This window comes from Arachis hypogaea, chromosome 8 (assembly GCF_003086295.3).
Source record: "Arachis hypogaea cultivar Tifrunner chromosome 8, arahy.Tifrunner.gnm2.J5K5, whole genome shotgun sequence".
Lineage (NCBI taxonomy): Eukaryota > Viridiplantae > Streptophyta > Magnoliopsida > Fabales > Fabaceae > Arachis > Arachis hypogaea.
The window spans coordinates 39,397,736-39,420,818 of NC_092043.1; the positions used below are offsets into that span (position 1 = coordinate 39,397,736).

At 29.5% G+C, this 23,083-nt stretch overlaps 1 protein-coding gene and 1 long non-coding RNA gene across 2 annotated transcripts; one reads left to right on the forward strand and one right to left on the reverse strand.

The window, feature by feature from the left end:
- Nucleotides 1-223: 223 nt before the first annotated feature.
- Nucleotides 224-4,185, reverse strand: LOC112707398 (uncharacterized). The gene is made up of 8 exons (XM_025759120.3): nt 3,022-4,185; nt 2,218-2,263; nt 1,851-1,900; nt 1,624-1,665; nt 1,270-1,383; nt 891-969; nt 709-780; nt 224-633 (listed from the first exon to the last, which is right to left on the reverse strand). The coding sequence occupies exons 1-8, from the start codon at nt 3,606-3,608 to the stop codon at nt 586-588; spliced, it is 1,038 nt and encodes a 345-aa protein (XP_025614905.1). The 5' UTR covers nt 3,609-4,185; the 3' UTR covers nt 224-585.
- A 9,314-nt stretch (nt 4,186-13,499) lies between these two features.
- On the forward strand, nt 13,500-14,698 carry LOC112708437 (uncharacterized). The gene is made up of 2 exons (XR_011865038.1): nt 13,500-13,947; nt 14,018-14,698. It is a non-coding gene; the product is annotated as an uncharacterized lncRNA (long non-coding RNA).
- Nucleotides 14,699-23,083: the final 8,385 nt, after the last annotated feature.

Consider the following 23,083-nt stretch of genomic DNA (forward strand, 5'->3'; position numbering starts at 1 on the left):
CTTATCATAGTCAGCTGTGTGGAATGTATGAGGTCCATTTAAGATCGTTGGATGCACATGGGGACCATCACTCTTTCAACAAGACAACAACAATCTACGGTAAAAGAGTAATATTCTCCATCTTCCTCAAAATAATGAAAATATACATATATCTCCATTTCCCTTAAAACAAAATGCCAAAAATTCAGTTTGATATATGGTCGTTCAACTTTAGGGTTTAGGATATAGAAAAATATCTCATTTCTCATACGTTCAACCAAATTATACTTAGATCTACGGTTCAAGACAACATGATTTTTCCACCTTAACTTCATGCTAAAAAGCAGAACCTCTACAAAATTCTAGTATCTAAAATTCTAAATAGCAGTAAGCAAAAATGAGTCACAAACAGTGAGCCTTTAACAAAACTTTCGGAACAAATAAAATCCATCCCCACCTCCCAGGCATATCTCATACCTGATAACCATAACAATTCATAATCTACATTGATGTTTGTCATGAAGGCATGATCGCCATGAAACTGTCACCAAATTCTTTGATCAGAAAGCTCTTTTCTCGATATTTATTCATGGAAGCTATATCCAACTACAAAGCAGCATCAGGATCCAACCTTCTCTGGATAGCAGCAGCAGCCTATAGTGACAAAATTACAAATAAACAAGCAGAACCATTAAAACCAACCAAAGAAGTGTGATTTGGGATTCTCACCTCAAAGTTACCAAGCTTGTATTGGTATGCCATTTCCTCCCTCAGTTGAGCTTGCTCTTTCATTGCCTGTGCCTGTAAATGACAGCCCAGAAAGTGTGAGAAAAAAAGGACCTTGACATCAACAAAGTAATCTAAGAATAGGAGCCACATCAACATAAAAAAGCAATCTGGTAAAAACTAACCATTCCACTTTGCATAGAGTGCTTCAAAGCAATCACTTGCTCTTCCTTATGCTTTTCACGTGCTTGCAACAATTCTTGCCTGCAGTGGCAATGAAAAAATGATCATGCTATAATGAAAATAAAGGAATTTAATGTTAAATCATATAAACTACTATATGCCTGGATGGTGTAGATTTTCTGATTTTGTGCAAATGAAAAACAGTTGACAAAGTCAAACAAACAGATTGAGAAAATCCTATGCATAAAACAATGAGAGTAAAATTTTCCGCTTCATAAATCAAATAAAACCAGGTGCAGTGTAAGTTTAGAGGAAAAGCTTAGACAAATAGAATCAATTTAAAATGCCAATAACAAAATCCACATGTAGGATGACACATACCTGCGCTGTTCTTCATCGTTAAAAACAGTACGTTCTGATGCCCGGACCTTCTTAATACCTTTCTTCATATCCTTTTCCATTTGACGCCTGTAATAAGCATCGAGGTTGTAGTACCTGCCAATAAATATTGAACCAGTTGTCAATCCCAACAAGTATACAGAAAAATTCATTCAAATCCATGTCAACATTGCAGAACGAGGAGTTTAAGAAGATGACAATGTAACTGAAGGACAAAAACATCCCCAAATTTACAATTAGCAGACTCAAGAGCAAAGATTACTTCTTATCTACAAAAGCATGCAGAGGCCTGTTCAAATTTAAATGAGTTAAAAGTATAACTCTGCATGAGCTTACTTTTTGGAAGGGAAGGTAGCTGTGTTGTGATCCTCCATGAATCTGCACACCAGAATTTGAAAAATTGTCTTACATTAAATTAACAAAGAACCGAATGTAAACACTTGAACCAAACAATTCTATAACACAAAGCAAGTTTATGTGCTTTTTCCACTCCCCCCCCCCCTCCTTTTCTCTCTCTCTACCTACCCCCACCCCCTTCCAGAGTAGCAAGTATACGTGCTTACTGTTTGAACATCTGCTTTTCTTCCCAATTCGCCAGATTCTCAAGATTCACCTGTCAAGAAACAGCAAGGATTACAATATAGTGATAGTATGGTCCATATGACCATGCCTATGTGTAAATTAAGACAGCAGCCAAGTCCAATAGGCAGGCAAGAAAGATACGTAGTCTAAATAGTTATGAAAATTTTATCAATGTCACTGCTATAATGGAAACAAGATCAATATCTCATGAAGAAGAATTTGGAAAACATTTCCCAAGAAACCGAATAATTTTTGACATCATGAGAAAAACACAACATGACAACAAGATATCATATATGTTTTTAAGAATTAGGTTGCATAAAATGGAAAGTAGACTGAAATATTTACCTGCTTTACTTCTGCCAACCATGCAGTGAACTCTGGTCGTTTGGTCCTGTAATATTCATAACATCACTCACAGAAGAGAAGACGAGACCCTTTAATTCACAACATATACAAGCTAAATCAGGTGTAGTTATTAAATGCAGATTCAACTGAAAATGCAAGCATGTTACTTCAACAAAATCTACTTAACTTTAATAATCACTCCACAAACCAGAGACCTTCAACAAGTTTTCTCAAGGATGAAACTAACATTAATTCAACATGCTATCAGGCTTAATAGTGCTCCTAAACAATGCTCTCTGTTTCAAAGTAAATGTCTCTTTAAACAAATTGGTATATCCAAAGCAACATTTATTGAAACGAAGGAAGTAAACTACTGCCACATTTTAATCTTTCTTATGATTGCATAGGCAGCTTGCTCACCATGATCACATATGACAAACATATAGTATAGTTCACTGAAATTCTTTGGTGGAATTGTTTACTTTCAGTTCACTCCATAATCTCAGAATATTTTCTAGTCAATAGAACAACTATGAATGCTACTATTAGTTATACCGATTCTCCAATCTCACATTGTTGACAACTTCATATAGAAATTCTAATAGTCCAACTCCAACAATGATCAATGCTCGAATTCATCATTTTTCAATCTTCTACAACCTTATATAATTTCAACCCCAGTAACTACATATTCAATCCTATACATCCTAAGTAATTCATACATATCTTCGAATCAAATTAATCAACAAGGAAATACGAGATAGAAAAGAAAAAAAATGCCAAAAAATTTAATAAATCACTTACCACATATCAGTTTCTCTTATGACACCATATTTTCCCCACAAATTTGTGACTGCACCTTTCTTCCCTCTCTCCTTCTTCTCTTTCTTCTTCATCTTCCGCTTCTCCTTCTTCCTTCTCTCCTCCTCCTTCTCCTTCTTCCTTCTCTTCTTCTCTTTCTCCCTCTTCCTCTTCCTCCTCTCTCGCTCTTCCTCCTTCTCTCTCCTCCTTCGCTTCTCTCTCCTCTTCCTCTCCCTCCTCTCTCCTTCGCTCTCCGACTCCGAATCCGAATACTCCGAACCTGAACTCTCCGACTCTCCCTCCTCCGAATCCGAACCGGAATCGGAGCTCTCGTCGCTGCTGTACCTCCTCCGCGACTTCCTCTTCCTCCTACGCGATTTCTCATCCTCTGAATCCGAACTATCTCGTCGCGATTTCCTCCTCAAACTGCTCTTGTGCTTTCTCTCCGTTTCCGAGTCTGATTCCGAATCTTCCCGCGCTTTCTGGGAATCTCTCTTCGACGATGGTGGAGAATCGTCTTCTTCGCCTCTCTCTAAGCTTGCCAGCTTCTTCGTCGGCAGAGCGCCTCCGTTGGTGTCTCTCGACGACATTGTTTCCGTTTCTGTTCCTCCGAGCTTCTGGCGTCGCGGTGAGTCGAGTCAAGAACGAGTTTAGTGAGTTGATGACTCGGAATTAAAAAAACGGGGATTAGAGAAAAAGGTGCTATCTAGTGGATTCTTATTATATGGGCTTGATCTATGGCCCAATAATAGTTCCGTTCCTTCACTTTTAAGGTGTTTTTGGACGCAGCCGAGGCTTGGAGCTAGTGGTAGAATCTGCTGCCTCACAAGAAGCTGCACAAAGGTTCGAATCCTGACTAAGCCCAGAAGGTTATAGAACCCATAATAGTAGTGGTATGTGTGAGTGTGTATGGGTGTATGGTGTAAAATACCCAAAAAAAAAAGAGGTGTTTTTGGACGGATTTCTTCATTTTTCAGTAAACATTTATGGACTATGCTCCACTTCAGGCCCAAGTAGTGAACTCTTAGGTGAATTCAGTTCAAATATCTTCTCATGAGAATTTTATTATTATATTGAGATAATGCTAACAGAAGTTAATTTTGTAACTTTGTATTTCTCGGTCAAATAGAACTTGTAATCCTGATCCTGTACGCTCTCGGTTAGGCTATGGACCTATTCACTCAAATTTACGTCGTGCAAATCTATAAAATTAGTGGTCAACATGAAGATGGATGTGCGAAAATTACCGAGGAAGAATGATCCCGCTATTTTTTTGCGGTTCGGATACGGTCTGATACCAAATAATATCAGAATCCACAACGGATGCGATGGAAGCGTTCCTATTGTTCCTCGTTCGCTGAGACTTCTGTGCGCGACCTCAAAGTTATGTGTGTATAAATTTTAATACATTTAATGTAAATGTCAATATAAGTATAGATATAATAATATGCTATTAAATTCTATAAAAAGTCTACAAAACTACACAACGTTCAAACAAAAATAAAGTCCTAAAACATAAATGAAGTTAGTAAAAATTAAAAATAATTATTAAAATTAATAAAATTTGTAAAAATAATTATAAAAATTAAATGAAACTAGTTACTCTGAACTAGTTCAATAAACTCTAAATTGTAAATCTACATAATTAACTACTTAACATAAACCTAAAATCCTAATTAACTCTAAATTAACATACTTTACATAAATTTAACTCTAAATTACTTTAACTAATACTCTAAACTAAACCCAGCCTTATTTAATAAAAAAATTATATTAAAGTCGCTTGACTATGATTATGGAATAGATGGACAAGCACGCATTAATGATTTATATTCTAGTTCTTTGTTTTGCAATTTGCATGGAATGATGTGCTCTTATTGTAATTTTTTATAACAGCTGAAGTTAATTGGAGTTGGTACTTAATAAGAAGGAAGCGTGTGTATAAACTTCGTTTAGAGGAATATATATAACTTAATTTGATAAAGATATACCAGGATTTTTTTTAATTTAAAAACGATATAGCTGCGCTTTAAAAGCATATTCGTATCTTCGACTATTGCCACGCTTTAAAAGTATAGTTATATCTTCAGCTATTGGCACGTTTTAAAAGTATAGATGTATTTTTGGTTATTGGCATGCTTCAAAAACGTAGCTATAAGATTACACATATGGCTACGTTTAAAAGTGTGGCAATAAATAAAAGCGTGCCGACCATGATTCTAAAAATCAGATTGGACCGGTTGGTCGAACTAATTTAACCGAAAATCACCGATAAAAGCGATCCGGTCCGCTGTCTATAACCGTGGGTTAAGAGAACTGTTCAAAAACTGTTGAACCGGTCAAGAACAAGCCGGTTGGACTAGACTGGTAACCGGCCGGTTCTAAGTAAACGACCCCAATCATTCGTGCACCCCCCTCTGAAAGTACCAAACCAAAACAGTAAATCCCTAGCCCTAGCCTGACCGCCGCAAGCCACAAGAAGTAAGCCTCCACTGCTATCCGTCGCAATCAGGACCACATGTGAAGCACAGAAGCCTCTCCTCCCAACCCTAGAGCCCCTTCTCTGGTTTCTTTTATCTCCTTCCTTCTCCCCAAACAAAAACGGAAACTCTAGCATCATCGCTGCAAGGAGTGAGCCACCCACACCATCCGTCGTAGTCAAGGGCTCCTCTCTTCGTTCCGTCAGCGTTCTCCAAAAAAGAACCACTGTTAGCTCCTAGTCATTGTTCTCTACCATCGACGTTGTCTACTCCTGCCCTCTGCTCAGACCGCTCAGAACGAAGGCAATGGCTTTATTTTTTTTTAATTTTTTTCTCTTTTCTTCATTCTTTACTCATAACATTTTTTTTCTGGGATTCTGCTAATGCTACTCAGATTGAAAATTGAATCTAGCTATATTATGTTCTGTTTTCTTGTTTTGGATTGAATCATTGAATAATTAGTTGATTTATTTTGCTGGTTAATTTTTATTAAAACTGTGCTGAGTTAGTTGCTTTAGTTCACTGGTTAATCTTGTTAATTTGCTGTTTTTTATTGTGACTCAATTGTGTTTAGATTGTGACTGTCTTAATGACTTAATTATTCTTAGATTAAATGATTTAATTGATTATTGATTAGCTATGGCTGTTTTGCTGTGTTGTTTTGTTGTGTTTTCTTATTTTTTTTTATATATAGTGATATGCTGTTGTGTATGTTTTGTGAGTTAATTGTGCTTAAATTGAATGATTTATTGATTATTGATTAGGATGCGTGTTCTGCTATGTTGCTTGATAGAGAGAAGACCAAGTCAATAATTAAAATTGATCAAGATTTCAATTTAGCCGCTGAATTAGTTAGCATAGAATGCAGTTATATAAGCTAGTCTAGTATTATAGTTTTTCCTCTTGTATAAATACTGATTAAGCTTGTTTTGGAAACGGCTTCGATGATCATTCCTTCAATACAAACGCATACACAGTTTTATGATTCATTAGAAATAGAATTTCAAATCTTTCTTTACTTTTTTCTCATTGCTATTTTGTGTTGTGATTTTTATATAAGATAATTGTTCTGTCTTACTGTTATATTTTACGATGTTTATACTAGGACTAAGAAATACGAATAATGTTCTATAAATATCCTTTTATTTGGGTATCAAGACTGACCTTTGTGTGTAGCTTCACAAATTATGTTATATTATGCATTATGAATATCTTAATTTTCAGATTAATTTATTTGTCTTAGTTTGAGTTTGATATATGAGTTTTTAAATAGTGAATATGGAAAAAAGTTTTGTTTTTGATTTACTATCTTATTTTTTCATATAAATTATAAGTATTATGTTATTATGCAATAATAAAAATTAAACTTAGTCATCAAATGATATACCTAATGCCATTAAAGTTTGAATAATATTTTGATATTTGTATTTTTTTAGATTGTTTATTTATAATTTAAAAATTATTTTATTTTAAAACGATTTTTTCGGTTAAATTACGGTTAGACTAGTTGGACTAATAAATCAGTAAATCAATTACTAAAACGGTTTGATAATCGGTCTGATTTTTAGAATTTTGATACTGACAAAAAAAAGCGTGACAATAAAACAACTGGCACCCTTACAAATGTAACCCTTTCAAAAATGTGCAAGTAACTCAAAAAACATAGTAAAAAATTATCGCTATGCTTTTTTAACTTTTTGCCACTCTTCAAAAGCGTAGCAAAATCCTGATTTTTGCCATGCAATCTAAGATTCCTTTAACAAAATTGACAACGATATTTTGTTTAATTTCATGATCATGATTTATAATTAATAGAAATTTAATTCTAATATACATATATTATAAAATATTTTCTGTAATTATTCTTTTTTATTTTATAACTATATATGCATGCAGTAAATATAAAAAAAAAATTATTTTACTAATGTAATTAGATAACTTCTTTATACCGGCGACGTATGTACGTACTATCAAAATTAAACAGAATTAAATTCTTATAACAAGACTTATTTATTATTATTATTTGACATACATAAGAAGTACATAACTCATATCTGTTATGCACGAAGATCGAGTACATGCTCTTGCATATGTAAAGTAGCTAGCTAGGTGCATGCGTCTAACGCATCGTGGGGATCCAATATAATGCAAGCTAAGCATTTATTATTATTATTATTATTATGATTATTATTATATGGTGGTTTTAGAGGTTTGATGATGATGGAGTAGTCGTTTTAACAGTTTCTGTTGCACCAGCAGCGGAAATCGTCCCTGCAAACTCCGCTGAGCAAGTGCTCTATGTCCCTGCAGTGATGATCGCAGTTCTTTGTACCCAAACACGGTCCCTTGAATTTGTCACTTAGGTTCAAACACACCTTTCCCTCCACGCCATATTCCTCTGCATGCTTATCACAGTAAATACGTTACCATCTTATTAATATATAATTTAAACTTTTTTATGAGTTTAAATTTATATAATTTTATAAAATAAATTATAAATTCTACTATTAAAAGTTCAGAGCCTTTATTTGGTAATTTATTCATAAATAAACAAAATTAGTTTTGTACCATTAAATATATATATATATATATATATTATTCTATCAATTTTTTTAAATAATATCATAGTATGATATTAGAGTTTTTATGATTTAAAAATTTAGAATTATTTAATTTTAATTAATCCCAACAAAATTTCAACAAAGTAACAATAAAAGGAGAAAAAATTATGAAAAAAAAATCATGTAAAATTAAAAAGAGACTCTTAATAAAAATGTGTTAAACGTAAAACTATTCTACTTCTAATAAATTCCTATTTCTCTATATATTTATATGAGATGATCGAATTTTTCAAAATATCATGGAATAATTGCAGAAGAGAAATACTATTTTTACTTATTTTTTTAAAAAATAACAATTAATTAAAAACTAATAATTCATATAAATTACTAAATGGTAAATAGTAAAAAAAAAATCTAACAAGTACTTAACAATTCCGTTATGCAAAAACAATCTTATATTATAGTAGCATAACATTTTTGGAGAATTCTTTCCCAATAAGTATTAGTTTAGCTCATTATCTATAGATAAGTTTGTCAGTTTTCTTAATCTTTATGGATAGGAAAGATAGTTTATTATTTAATTTTTAAAAGAAATAAAAAAATATATTATATTAATTATATTAAATATATATTAAAATTAATTATAAATATAAAATATATGTTAAAAATATAAATATATCTTGGTGGTTAATTTTAATATATAAATAATTTTTTGATATTATATATATAAGGAACGAAATAGAGAGAATAAATAAGGAAGAAAAAGTGATGATGACATACGAGCAAGAAAGAGAACGAGGAAAAAGATGCAGAATCCAGCCATTTTCTTCTCCATTATTATCGTTCGTTTTTGTACTGATTCACTTATATATGCTATATATGTGTAGTGAAGAAACAAACTTACTGGGTGATCAATGAGTGAGATCTATATATATATATATAGTTGAACAAGAGAGAAACGTAAGTAGAATATATGGCTAAGATCACTAACAAACACATGCTCAGCTCCATTAATATATTTAATTTCCACTCCTCAGCATGCAGATATGATCTTATCTTATCAACATAAAATATGCCATGAATGATGTAACATGACAACAGAGTCTTTTTTGGTAGTTACGTACTGAATTAGTCAATCGCTTTTTGATATTCGAAAACCTTGCAGGCTTAGCTTGCAGCAACAAACTCCAATTTGAATTCTGGATTCAATTCGGTGCTAATAATAATTATGAATAGTAAATGTACATATAAGCATACACACACGTATATACATGCATGCACACTCAGGAGTGAATGAAGAGGAAGAAGTCAAGAAGTTAAGCATTATTCTATGGAAACGGCGCAGCAAGTTTGGAATAATATTGTTCAATGAAGCGGTGGTCAATGATCAAGGTAGATAGTCACGTATCTTGATTTGGCAAAATTTGATTTCATTGAATTCGTATGGACATTTCAATGTTTAACTTCACTATCACTCCTTTGACATCGAAAAGTTTTATTATTTTTGGTTGCTTGTAAATTTCTTATCCTTAATTGAGTTTTTGTCTATTATTACAGATTACACCTATTAAAAATAAGGTTTTAGAGAGTTTAAAATTGAAATATCTATCATTTTATAAACTATTTTTTATAATTGAGTTAGATCTATCTAATTTTTATTATAATATAATATCAAAATTTTTATACTATAGAATTTGATTAATATTTGTTGATAAATTCTCTATTCAAATAGAACTTATTACATTTAAAAAAAATGGCTTAAAGCCACGTGAAGAAGAGAGAGAGTCTCTATTTTTTAAGGGGAAAAAAACGAGAGAGTGAGAGAGAACAACGTTGAAGAAAAGAAGAAAAAAAATAATAGTAAAAATAAAAGTAATTTTTTTTGAATATTTTATGCAAAAAGATCTTTTTATTTATCAATTATGTTTGGATATAACAATATAAAAATATTTTTTTGTTTATTTATTACATAAAAAATATCTTTTTTTAAAGAAAAAAAATCTTTTAAAAAAGATGTAAATAACAGTTTTTTAAAAAAGATATTTTTTTTCTAGTGCTTTTACTTTTACTATTAGAAATTTGTTAAATACGCTAAAAAATAAATAAAGATATTTTTTATTGAAAAAATATCTTTCTTCATTAAAATAATGGCATCCAAACAAGCTTAATTAGTTCTAACGTGTTTTTACTTTTTATTGAGTTGATAAATTTATTTTATTTTTTATAAAATTTTAGTATGTTATTTTTAGTGTAAAAATAAATATTAAGATATAATTTATTATTTATATTATTTTTTTAAGTCATATATTTTATAGAAGATTTATGTTGATTATTCTATCAATTTTAATGATATATTTTATTGATTATTAAAATATCCTAATGTTATTAAAAAGATTAATTGTGTACTTATTATTTTAATAGTAAAAGATTTTATTGGATTAGATTTTGTGAATTTTTTATTCTTTTTTAAGGAATCTTTTCATGATAAAAATTCTGATGTCTAATATTTTAATTTTTGCTATTGAAGTTGCTGTTTGAAATATGTTTAGTGTTTCCATTTAATTGCATAGGTAAAAAAAATTATTTTGGTAATTCTATTATTAGACAAGTTTTTGTCAGAACCTCAATTTTTTTCAACAATATTAACTCTAAAGTAAAAAATATCATAAAACTAATAAGAGTAAAGGATCGTTTTTGTCTCCAACGTTTGGGTAAGTCTTATTTGAGTCTCTAACATTTAAATCGTCCTATTTGTATCCCTGACATTTATAAAAGTGATTCAATATTATCCTACTATCAATTATACTAACAAATCAGATTATATTTTTTAATTATTCTCACTTGAATGTATTCATTCTTAATTAGGTCTCACTTGGATGTATTCGATTTTAATATTATACCCACTATTTGTGTTTAGATTCAATTATGTCCCTAGAAAAGTGAATTATGTAAATGTTGTAGGAATTAGTTTCAACTTTTGATAGGACGATTTAAACGTTAGGGATACAAATAGGATTTACCCCAAATATTGGGGACAAAAATGATACTTTACTCAACTAATAAAAAGAGAAAGAAAGTCTATGCAAAAAAATTACACAAATTCAAAAAGAGATTTTTTTACGAGAAAAAAATCTTAAAAATATACTGTTTATGTGTCTCCTTTTATTAGTTTAAACTTTTAGGAGACGTAGTATCATACGATATGGTATCAGAGCTTTTATGATCGAAATGTCTAAAGTTTTATTTTTATTATCACCAAAAAAAAATATTAGCATAAGATAAATAAAAAAAAGAAGACTTATGCAAAAAATTCAAACAAATCCAAAAGAGATTCTTGTTTATAGAAACATATTAGAGATATAATAGGTCTTTCATGACGAAATTTAGTTATAAAATAACGATATTTAAGTATGCATATTACCTGGGTAACTGACTCTCATAGTCTGTTCTTTCAAAAAGAAAAATAAGATCAAAATTTATTTTGCTATTTATTGAAAATAAAGAATTTCTTCTGCTTAATAGGTAAATATTTGCTACTAAGAAATTTTTTTATCTCATCTTAAATTGTAAATTGAAGTGATGAAATTTCTACCAATAAAAAAAATCATAAATTTGATATACAATTAGGGCTGACTCGCCAATCTGGACCAACTTGTTCGAGTAGGATAGGCCAATTGACTTACTACGAGTAGGGTAGAGAGCGGTGCGAATTTGTCTGTGGGTATATACCCTGAACCCGTACTCGCACCCATAATGTATTATATAATATGACCCCTAATATATTATATAATATGTATGTAAAAATTATGTATGTAGTGAAGAAAGTGGGTATTAAACTCACAACCTCTCCCTTATAAAGATTGATTGTGATATATTGTTTTTTTATTTTTATATTCTAGTTTTCGATGAGTCGGGATAAGTTATGCTTTGACACCAAAAGAATATAGATAGTAGATACCTGTAAAAGGTACTCCAACATTCAAGTTAGTATATGGGTCATTAATTATTCGTTTTGTAATGTTCATATCGGTTTCTTACCTTTTTTTATATTTGGGACAAGTATCAACATTCATTTACAAGATTAATTTACCTTAATGAAAAATAAAGACATTTTAGAGTATTTTGATATAAATTTGATATTTGTCATTGATAACCAATCTATAATGTTTATAGCCAAGTTATAACATGTAATCGAGTTATAACGAACATATTATAACTCTCAAGCTTGGCCTGGTGATATTTTGTTAAAGCAGATTGAACTTTAAATAATGAGTTATAATTTTGCGTTTTTTAATTATAGATATGGAGTTCTCAGTTCAATATACTTTGTTAAAATTATCAAAAATATTTTTAAAAAGGCGAAGGGTGTGTTCAAGTGAATGAAAAATAACTACTGTTTCATTTTCCAATGCCATCTGAGCCGTTGGTTTAAGTAAAAAGAGAAACGATGGATGGAATTTCAAAATAAAACTGAACCGGTTCAATTATGTTGGATGGGATATTTATTTAAAATTCTGAAAGGGTGATATCATTAAGACAACTTCTATCATCAAAAGACTTTGGAAATAAGAGAAATAAAAACATGAGTAAAACACGTGAGTATCTTTTTCTATCACTTTGATTACCATGTCTTCTTCTTCTTCTATATTTTCTGAAAGTGATGGCTACGAAAAAATAGAAAGAGTTACAAAAAGAAGATAATGGCTCATATAAGTAGGTTAGTGAGGATGTGAAAATTCGAGAGTCCTTGTTCGTAGATAGTGAAAGTGTTGAGAAAATAGACAAATCAAAAGTAGTGAGAGAGGTCTAGTGTTCGGGTTGAGTTGTTACTATGCAGTAGAGCTGATCAAGCTTTCTATAGAAAAAATGATTTTGAATTTTTTTTACATATATAGTTGTATTTTGGAAGGACTTTAAGTCAAATTATCTTTTACTAAATTTGAGTATGATGTGCTAAATCAGTTAAACTCTGCACTGTCTCAATTCCACCCAAACGGTTGGGCTTTCTTAAGATGTTTTGAGATTTTGATGGAATTTCTGGAAGTGAAATCTTCGTTGGAGTTATTCTTTACCCCTTTTCAGGCTAAAGGGGTTTGGAAGGAGGTCTGTGTTAACTTGAACAGTTTTCCTAATTTTGTAATGTCTAAACTGTATAAATCTTCCTTTAAGGATTTTAAAAAAATATTTTTGAAGGTAAAATCGGTAGACAAATAATTTTTCTTTTATTTGGATGAGCATATTGGTAAGAAATTTTTTCTTTATTGGTTGGATCCAGAAAAAATTAATACAAAAAATGAATGCATAATTGATTATTTAGTGAAATTAGTTGATAAAAAAATTTAATTTCTGTTTTTGAATTGCTCCTATGGGAGGAGAACAAAGTTTCAGTGGTGGAGTATCTTGGTAAAATTTTAAGATGGTCTATAATTATGGTGTATATTGTTATGTTGATATTTTTTCTCTTTTGTTTCTTGTAGGTGAAAAATATTCGGGGGGTGTTTGCAGCGAGTTTAAAAAGCTCGTTTAAAAATAAAAAAATGTTGAAAAAGAAGGTTCATCATCTAACCCAAGTAGAGACAGAGTGGTCGAAATTAGTCAATCAGCCCCGAAGAGAAAAAACATTGTGTTTAAAAAGAAAAAAACTGACTTAATTACCAAAGATATGGGTGACGACTTATATGTGAAAGGTAAAGAGATTTCTTTAGAAGAGCTAAATGCTTTTGAATAAACAAGAGAAATTGTATGGTTTTTCCAATGGAGGGGATGGATCTTCAGTTTGGGATCGGAATTTCCCTTTTATGGTCGTTGCTGATGAGATTTTTCAATCAACATCTGATGTGATGTTAGTCAATGACGTTAGTGATATTGGAGTTGATCAATCTCTTCAGGTATATTTTAATATTTATATAGTAAATAATATTCATGAATGTAGAGTGTAACATATTTTGTTTTGACTAGGTTCTCAGATTTCAATTAGGAAGCATTAGCCAAAGTCAAGAAGAAAAACATAAAAAGATGTTAAAGAAGACTAATGATTTGGAGGGCTTGAAAGAAGATTTGGATTTGAAGAAAAAAGTTATAGATAAATTGAAAAAGAATTTTGCAAAAGAAAAAGAGGAGGAACTAATGGTGATTAAGAGTTCTTATGAGAAAGATACAAAACTGTTGAAGAAAAAAGAAGGTGATCTTTCTAGCATGAAAGATTAATTGATTGAAGTGACTATGAAATGGAAGAATTTTGAAAAAGTAGAGAGACAGAGATTTTGAATGCCTTTGTCAAAGGTTTTGAACGAGCAGTGACACAAGCAAAATTTTTTGTTCCGACCATGATTTTTTCCAAATGGATCCAGGCAAAGTAGTGTGCAATGGAATGCTTATGGATGATGATGATAATGATGAGGAAGGAAACGAAAATTTCACAGAATAATTGTTAGTTCGTGTTTGCATAATACTTTATTTTAATGCTTTTGAATGTTTGATAAGTTGTATTTTGAAGACATTCATTTTGTTTAATGAATGTAAACTTTGGTCATCGATCTTGTGATGATTTGATTTTCGTGATGAGCAAATGGGTTGGTACGTTGGATTGATAAGAATTTGGTTGTATAAATTTATCACTAATGGATAATATTTTGATGATATTGAATGTTTGATATGTTTTGGAAAAAGTTAATTCGGTGAATGAAGGAATCATGGTCACCTAATTTGTGATGGTTGATAATTACTAATGAGTTGGCAAATTGAAGTAGTAAAATTTGGTTGGATTTTATACCAAATTGAAAAGTTTTATCATTAATGGATAAAACTTTGTTGCTTTTGAATATGTCATTGATAGGATATTGATTTTGATAGACATAAAGATGACGTATGCCTTGTAATCTGTTTTGATAAGTATAGGTCGGATATATAGAGATCGTTCTATGAATAATTAGTATATAATTCGGTTTTATAAGATTGTACAAAGTTTGCTAGACCTTTGGTTACAAAGATACAGGTGGATGTCTCATTAAAATTTTTCCAAACAAAATTATTTTTGAAAAAAATATTGTGAATAGGAAAAAGAGTACAAGTATATCCTATCTTTTAACTATAATAAAAATTTAAAGAAAAAATAACGAAAGTATTAGATAAAATTGTACCATCTAAAGATTGAATATGATATGCTCTATTTCCGAGGACTTTAAGAACTCGAAATGGACCTTTCTATTTGACTGCAAGTTTCTCATGAGATAGAGGTCATCTTCTTTGTTCAATTTTTCTGAGCACTAGATCGTTTACTTGAAATGATCAGGGATGGACTTTTTGCTTATATCGTCGAGCTATATTGTGCTGCATTGCTTGGTGCCAAAGAGTAACTATATCTCAAATTTTTCGATAGAATCTAAGTCTATCGAGCTTCTGAGTTTTTATGGTGATTGATGAGTTGAGTGCGCAATGATGATTGAGAAATTTCTAGAGGGATCATGGCCTCAGACGTATAAATTAAACCAAGCGAAAAGTAGTTTTCTTGGTGGTAGAATGTATAGTAGTGTTGTATTCCCAAAGAATTTCTTGGATTTGATTTGGCGCAAAGACCTTTAGCATCATCCAATTTTTTCCTTAAAGCGTACAAGACGACTTTATTTGTTGTTTTAGCTAATCCGTTAGTCTATGGATGTTCAACCGAAAAAAAATGTTGATGGATCTTAAACTTCTGTAAAAAATAGGTGAAATTATGATTGCCATATTGACAATCATTGTCAGTGATAATATGTTGAGGCATACAAAATCTACAAATAATATATTTCTAAACAAATGAAATCATTTTTTGAGATGTGATTTTAGCTAATGGTTGTGTTTCAATTCATTTAGAGAAATAATTAATAGCAACTACAAAAAATTTGATCTGACCTAGTGCAATAAAAAAAAGGACCAAGAATATCAATTCTCCATTAGTAAAAAGGTCAACTTATTTCGGAATTATGTAAAAGCTCGACTGATACATGTATTAATGGACCATGTTTTTGGCAGTTTGTACATTTCTTTATTAATTTTGCAAAATAATCTTTTTGTAAGCCCGACTAATAAAATCTTGCTCGGAGTATTTTGAAAAATAAACTCCGAGTTTTGACGTGTAAATCGCAGATTTTTTCATGAGTTTCTGCTAAAAAAAATCGACTTTCAGCTTATTTAAACATTTTAAACGTAAAGAAAAAAATCTATTGCAAAAAATTTTTCAGATTATCTGTTGATTTTTAATATAAAATATATATTAAAAATAAATTAATTAATATATATTTATATATAAATATATTGATAGTTAATTTTAGTGTATAAATAATATTTTTGAAATTATATATATAAAAAAAGAAATAGAAATAATAAATAACTCATAAAAAGTGATGATGACACATACGAGCAAGAAAGAGAACGAGAAAAAAGATGCGCAGAATCCAGCCATTTTCTTTTCCATTATTACCGTTCGTTTTTGTACTGATTCACTTATATATTAATATGCTATATATGTGTAGTGAAGAAACGAACTTACTGGGTGATCAATGAGTGAGATATATATATATATATATATATATATATATATATATGTATGTAGTTGAACAAGAGAGAAACGTAAGTAGAATATATGGCTAAGATCACTAACAAACACATGCATATGCTCCATTAATATATTTAATTTCCACTCCTCAGTCCTCAGCATGCAGATATGATCTTATCTTATCAACATAAAATATGCCTTGAATGATGTAACATGACAACAGAGTCTTTTTTGGTAGTTACTGAATTAGTCAATCCCTTCTTGATATTCGAAAACCTTGCAGGCTTGCAGCAACAAACTCCAATTTGAATTCTGGATTCAATTCGGTTCTAATAATAATTGTGAATAATATACACATATAAGAATACACACGTAGATAGTAAACGGCGCAGTAAGGAATAGTATTGTTCAATGAAGCGGTGGTCAATAATAGTTAAAGTAGATAGTCACATATTTTGAGTTGGCAAAATTCGATTACATTAGATGACGTACACACATTTTAATGTTTAGTTTTATTATCGCTTTTTCGACATCAAAAAATTCTATTATTCTTATTTGTTTTTAAATATTTTATGTTTAATTAAGTTTTTGTCTATTATTACAGGTCTCGTCCTATTAAAAATAAGATTTTGGCAAGGTTGTAAGAATCAAACCAATCAATAAATCAATAAAATAACTGATTTATTGATTTAATAATTTGACCGGAATTTAATTAGGATTCAATCAATTTAATTAAATATTAAATAAAATTATTTAAAATTTAATATATAATTTTAAATATTTAAATAAATAATTTATAAACTAATAAATTTAAAAAATTTTCAATTTCACATCATAAATTATACATAATTTATCAATAAAAATTTATAAACAATTTTAAACATCAAAATTTATAACTAAAATAAATCAAGACACACCTAAATAACACACATAATATTCTGCCAACAAAAAAAAAATCAACAATCAAATTTTCAACTTAACAAAAGTACTAATAATCAAAACTAAGAAAATCAGCAACAATTTCCATAATTAACGACAACATCATTTCAATACCATAATTAGAAAATTAGCAACAAATCCCGACAACAATTCCATAATTCTGATTTCTAAATCAAAATACACATCAGCAACAAAAATTAAATTAAATCTATAGTTAGTAGCCATTCAAAAAGCACTACAAGATTGATGCATCTTAAAACCAACAAATATTATAATAGCTTCATAGATCCTTGAAGTCATTGGACAAGATCATCAAATTTGGCATAGATACAAAATGTAGAACCTTTACCTCAAATTGAAATGTTGATCATTATCTCCCTCTGATAATTCTAGCTTGTCATAATTATCAACTACTAAAGTATCTAACAGAGAAAAATGTTCAATATCACAACAAACAAAATGGTTCCAAGTCACAGCAAACAAAATTCAAAATGATGGCGAGAGATGGCGAGTGATGGCGAGAGATGAACGACGATGACAGAATGAGCTTACGGTAACAGTGAGAGACGAAACTGCCGGCGAAGACAGAGAGAGATTAAACAAACAAAATGATTCAAAGTCACAGCAAACAAAATTCAAAATTAAGCTAACAAAAACCATGAACAGAATTAAGTAATTAACCAAACTAAATGATTCCTAGTCACAGGAGATATAATATAACATCACAAGGGTGATGAACATTGTAACGAAGACACCAAAAGTAACTAGAATATGAAATCAGAAATCTCAGAACTTGTAATCACAAGAATGAACAACGCAAAATTCAGTCTAGAATACACAAATAAATAAATACTACAAAATGGAGAAAAGGAGAAAACCTACCTGACGGCGGCGAGGGAAGCACGAACAGAGGAGACGGTGACGAAGGCACGGTGAACACAGAGAGCGCGCTCGAATAAAGGAGACGACGTCAAGCTCCTGAGACGGCACCGAGCTTCCACACTCGACGGGGCTTCAGTGGCTGCGGTGCTGCGGTGGGCTGCTCGATTGGTGGTGGTGGTTTCTATGGTTCTCAGAGAAGAGAGGAGAGATGAATGCCTTCTATGGTGAATTGGTAATTTAGGGTTTAGACTTCAGCACTTTAGCCTTTCTTCTTATTCTTTTTTTTTTAATTTTTATAGACAAAACGAAGTCATTTTAAAAGGTGTATTTCCAAATTAAAAATTCTCTAAAAAATCGGACGATTCTATTGATTCATCGGTTAACTATCGATTCAGTCAATTTTTTGTCAGACAATTTATAGATTTTTTGTCTGCCCAATTCAATTTTCAGAATCATAAATTTTGGAGAGTTTAAAATTAAAATATCTCTTATTTCATAGATTAAAAAAAAGAAGTGGCTTAAAGCAATGTGAAAAAGAGAGAGTTTCTATTCTTTTAAGGAAAAAAAAGGAAAAAAAAACGGAGAGTGAGAGCGAAGAACGTGAAAAAAAAAAGAAAAAAAAGGGAAAAGTGATAGTTTTAATGTGTTTTTATTGAGTTAATAAATTTATTCTAATTCTTATAAAATGTTAGTATATTAATTTTGGTATAAAAATAAATATTAAAATATAATTTATTATTTATATTATTTTATTTTATTTTTTGTTAGATTTGAGATACTCATTTTATAGAAGATTTTTGTTGATTTTATAAGTTTTGATGATATATTTTATTGATTATTGAAATATTCTAATACTATTAAAAAAATTAATTATATATCTATTATTTTGATAATGAAAAATTTTACTAAATTAGACTTTATGAATTTTTTATTTTTTTTAATTTTTTTATGATAAAAATTTTGGTGTTTGATATTTTAATTTTTGCTATTGAATTTATTGTTTAAAATATTTTTGGTGTTGCTCATTTAATTGTATAGGCCATGAAAAAATTTATTTTGGTAGTTTAGCTGTTAGACAAATTTTTGTCTGAATCTCGATTTTTTTTCAATAACATTAACTCTAAAATAAAAAATATCATAAAACTAATAAAAGGAAAAAAAAATCTATGTAAAAAATTTACATAAATCCAGAAAGAGATTTTTACAAAAAAAAATCATAAAAAATATAATTATTTATGTGTCTTTTTTTATTAGTTTAAGTTTTTAGGAGAAGTAATATTATATAATATAATATAAGAGCTTTTATGATTGAAATATTTAAAGTTCAATTTTTATTATCACCCAAAAAAAAATATTAGCATAAGATAAATAAAAAAAAGACTTATTTTACAAAAAATTTAAACAAATTTAAAAAAAAATTATTTATAGAAACATATTAAAAATATAAAAATTCATCTGCTTTTTTCTATCCGCTTGAGCTTTTGGCAAAAGTGACTTATATTTATTTGATTACATTGGATAACATACTAACATTTCAATGCTTAGCTTCATTATCACTCCTTTAACATCGAAAAATTCTACTATTCTTAGTTGCTTGTAAACTTTTTATGCTTAATTGAGTTTTTGTCTATTATTACATGTTTCAGTGTCTCATCTATCAAAAATAGGGTTTTGAAGAATTTAAAAATGAAATATTTCTTATTTCGTAGACTGTTTTTTATGATTGAGTTAGATCTGTTCAATTTTAATTATAATATAATATTAAAATTTTTATACTATAGAATTTGATTAATATTTGTTGATAAATCCTCAATTTAAATAGAACTTATATTTAAAAAAAAAGGAGTGGCTTAAGCCACGTGAAGAAGAGAGTGTCTATTTTTTAAGGGAAAAAAAAAAGAAGTAACAAAGAGAGTGAGGGAGAAGAACGTCGAAGAAAAAAAAAGGAGGAAAGTAGTAGTTCTGATGTGTTTTTATTGAATTGATAAATTTATTTTATTTTTTATAAAATTTTAGTATATTATTTTTTGTATAGAGATAAATATTAAGTTATAATTTATTATTGGAAAAACTACCAAAAGTATCCATAAAGTTTACGAATGCTGACAAAAGTACCCATAAACTACAGAAATTAACATTGTACCCATGAAAGATGAATTTCGTATGACAAAAGTATCCAAATCCTAAATTTTTATTGATTTTTTAATAAAATTCCTAAACTACTATATACTATACCTCAACTCACTTTTTCAACCTTTCATAACCCAATTTGTACCAACCCTTGTCATGGAGTCCGAAACTACTCGTACAACAAACTAGACAGAAATCAATGGTAATGGTGGTGGTGGAGGATTGGACCTCAACCGATTCACTCATAAGTTTACAATCCATACTCAAACCAAATCAATAAAACACCAAAAAATACTCAACATATAAAAATTTTCAAATTCATTCATCCAATTTCAATTTACTTTAACAAAACTAGAAGTAGAAACAGCCATCAACCATAAAAAACCAACAAATCATCAGAAGTAGAAGTAGCCATAAACCTGATCTTCTGTAATTCAATTTCAGCCTTCATAAAAAATAGAAGCAGATTTAAAAAAATAGAACAATATCATTTTAGTAGTAACTAAATTAATTTCTGAAAAGAAGAAAAATGAAATAAAAAATATTTAAAAAAAATATACATTTTTTTCGCCGGCTGTAACATCGTCAATGGGAGAACCTCCATCCACAGTGCCACCTCCCTTTCTTCTTTGATTTCTCTTTACCGAACCCTCTTCCTGCATGCAAGAGCACCGCGACCCCTCTCTCTTCTCAGGCGTGCGACGATGGTATTCTCATATGCTGGGTCAGGCGCGCCACGATGATGTTCTCCTCGGCTGCAACAGGTGCGCCACGGTGATATTCTCCTCAGGTTGGGTCACAGGTGCGCGATGAAGGTGTTCTAGTCACCTTAGAGTGAAAGGGAGAAGATTCTGTGAGGGTTTTTGAGAGAGGGGCAAGTGAGGAGAGAGGAAGAAGTGAGAAGAGAGGAAGAAGTGAGAAGAGAGGGAGTGACGGTAGAATGGGGTAACAGTGGGTAGTTTGGGCATTTTATTAAAAAATCAATAAAAATTTAGGATTTAGATACTTTTGTCAAACGAAATTCATCTTTCATGGATACAACGTTAATTTCCTTAGTTTATGGGTACTTTTGTCAGCGTTCGTAAACTTCATGAGTACTTTTGGTAGTTTTTTCTTTATTATTTATATTATTATTTTTGTGCGTGTTAGATTTAAGATATCTACTTTATAAAAAATTATATTGATTCTATCAGTTTTGATGATATCTTAATATTACTAGAAAGATTAATTTGTGTACTTATTATTTTGATAGTAAAAAATTAGGACTAAATTTCGAGAATTTTTTGTTCTTATCTTAGGAGTTTTTTTATAATAAAAATTCTGGTGTCTGATATTTTAATTTTTTTCATTAAATTTGTTATTTGAAGTTTTTGAGAGAAAAAATGTCTTAAAATATAACTATTCATATGCCTTCTTCTATTAGTTTAAACTTTTAGAAGAAGTGCTATCATATGATATGGTATCAGAATTTTTATGATTGAAATGTTTAAAGTTCGATTCTTGTTATCACCCAAAAAAAATTATTAACATAAGACAAATAAAAAAAAGAAAAGAAGTCTTATGCAAAAAATTCAAGCAAATCCAAAAAAGATTATTGTTTATAAAAACATATTAGAGAAATAATAATTCATGTGTTTTCTCCTATCAGTTTGAGCTTTTGGCAAAAGTAGCTCATATTTTATCTTTGTTACTCTTTTTTATTAATAAAAAAAATTAATAATAAAAAATATTTAAAAAAATTGAGTCAACAGTTAAAACTACTATTATCAATTAAAAAAATTAGAATTATTATTCAAGTAAATTCAAATTAATATTGACACACAAATCAAATGTAAATTAATATTTTATTAAACTAAAATTATGACAATCAAATTTTAATTGTTGTCTTGTAAAAAAAAATCTAAAAGAAAGAATCAATTTTTTTTATTAAAACGTGCTTGTTCATTTTGATGACTTTATTATATGAATTCTATTTTATTTTATCGTACAAATCCTTTATTTATTATTTTTTTTGAAATTTATTCTCCGAAAAATTCTTATTTTATGTTATGATTTTATTGACAATCATAAAAAGACAATTTTCTTTTGTTGCACATATTATATAATAAATTATTATATCTATTGTATTATTTTTTTATTTTTACCAATTATTACATTTATTCGATAGATTTACAAACTGCGAAACTTTTTTTTTCCGATCTCTATTCTTAGTAGCCAAAACTAATGCTTTGATTTTCTGTTGGATAATAGTTTGAGTAAATCTTAAATGAGTTCTCTTTCGAACGAAAACTTGATGTAAATACATGAATTTTTGTTCTACGTTTCTAAACGATATATCCTCGTTTAATGTTAGTAATTGAGCACATGATATTTTGATGAATAATAATTCGATTTTTTTACTACAAAAAAATTATGGTCAAATAAATAATCGTAACCATAACTAATAAAAATGATGATCATAGATCTATAATCATAATTTTTGACTTATGATCACAATTTTTTTACCGAACCATAATTTGACCCGCGACTAGTTTGCTGAC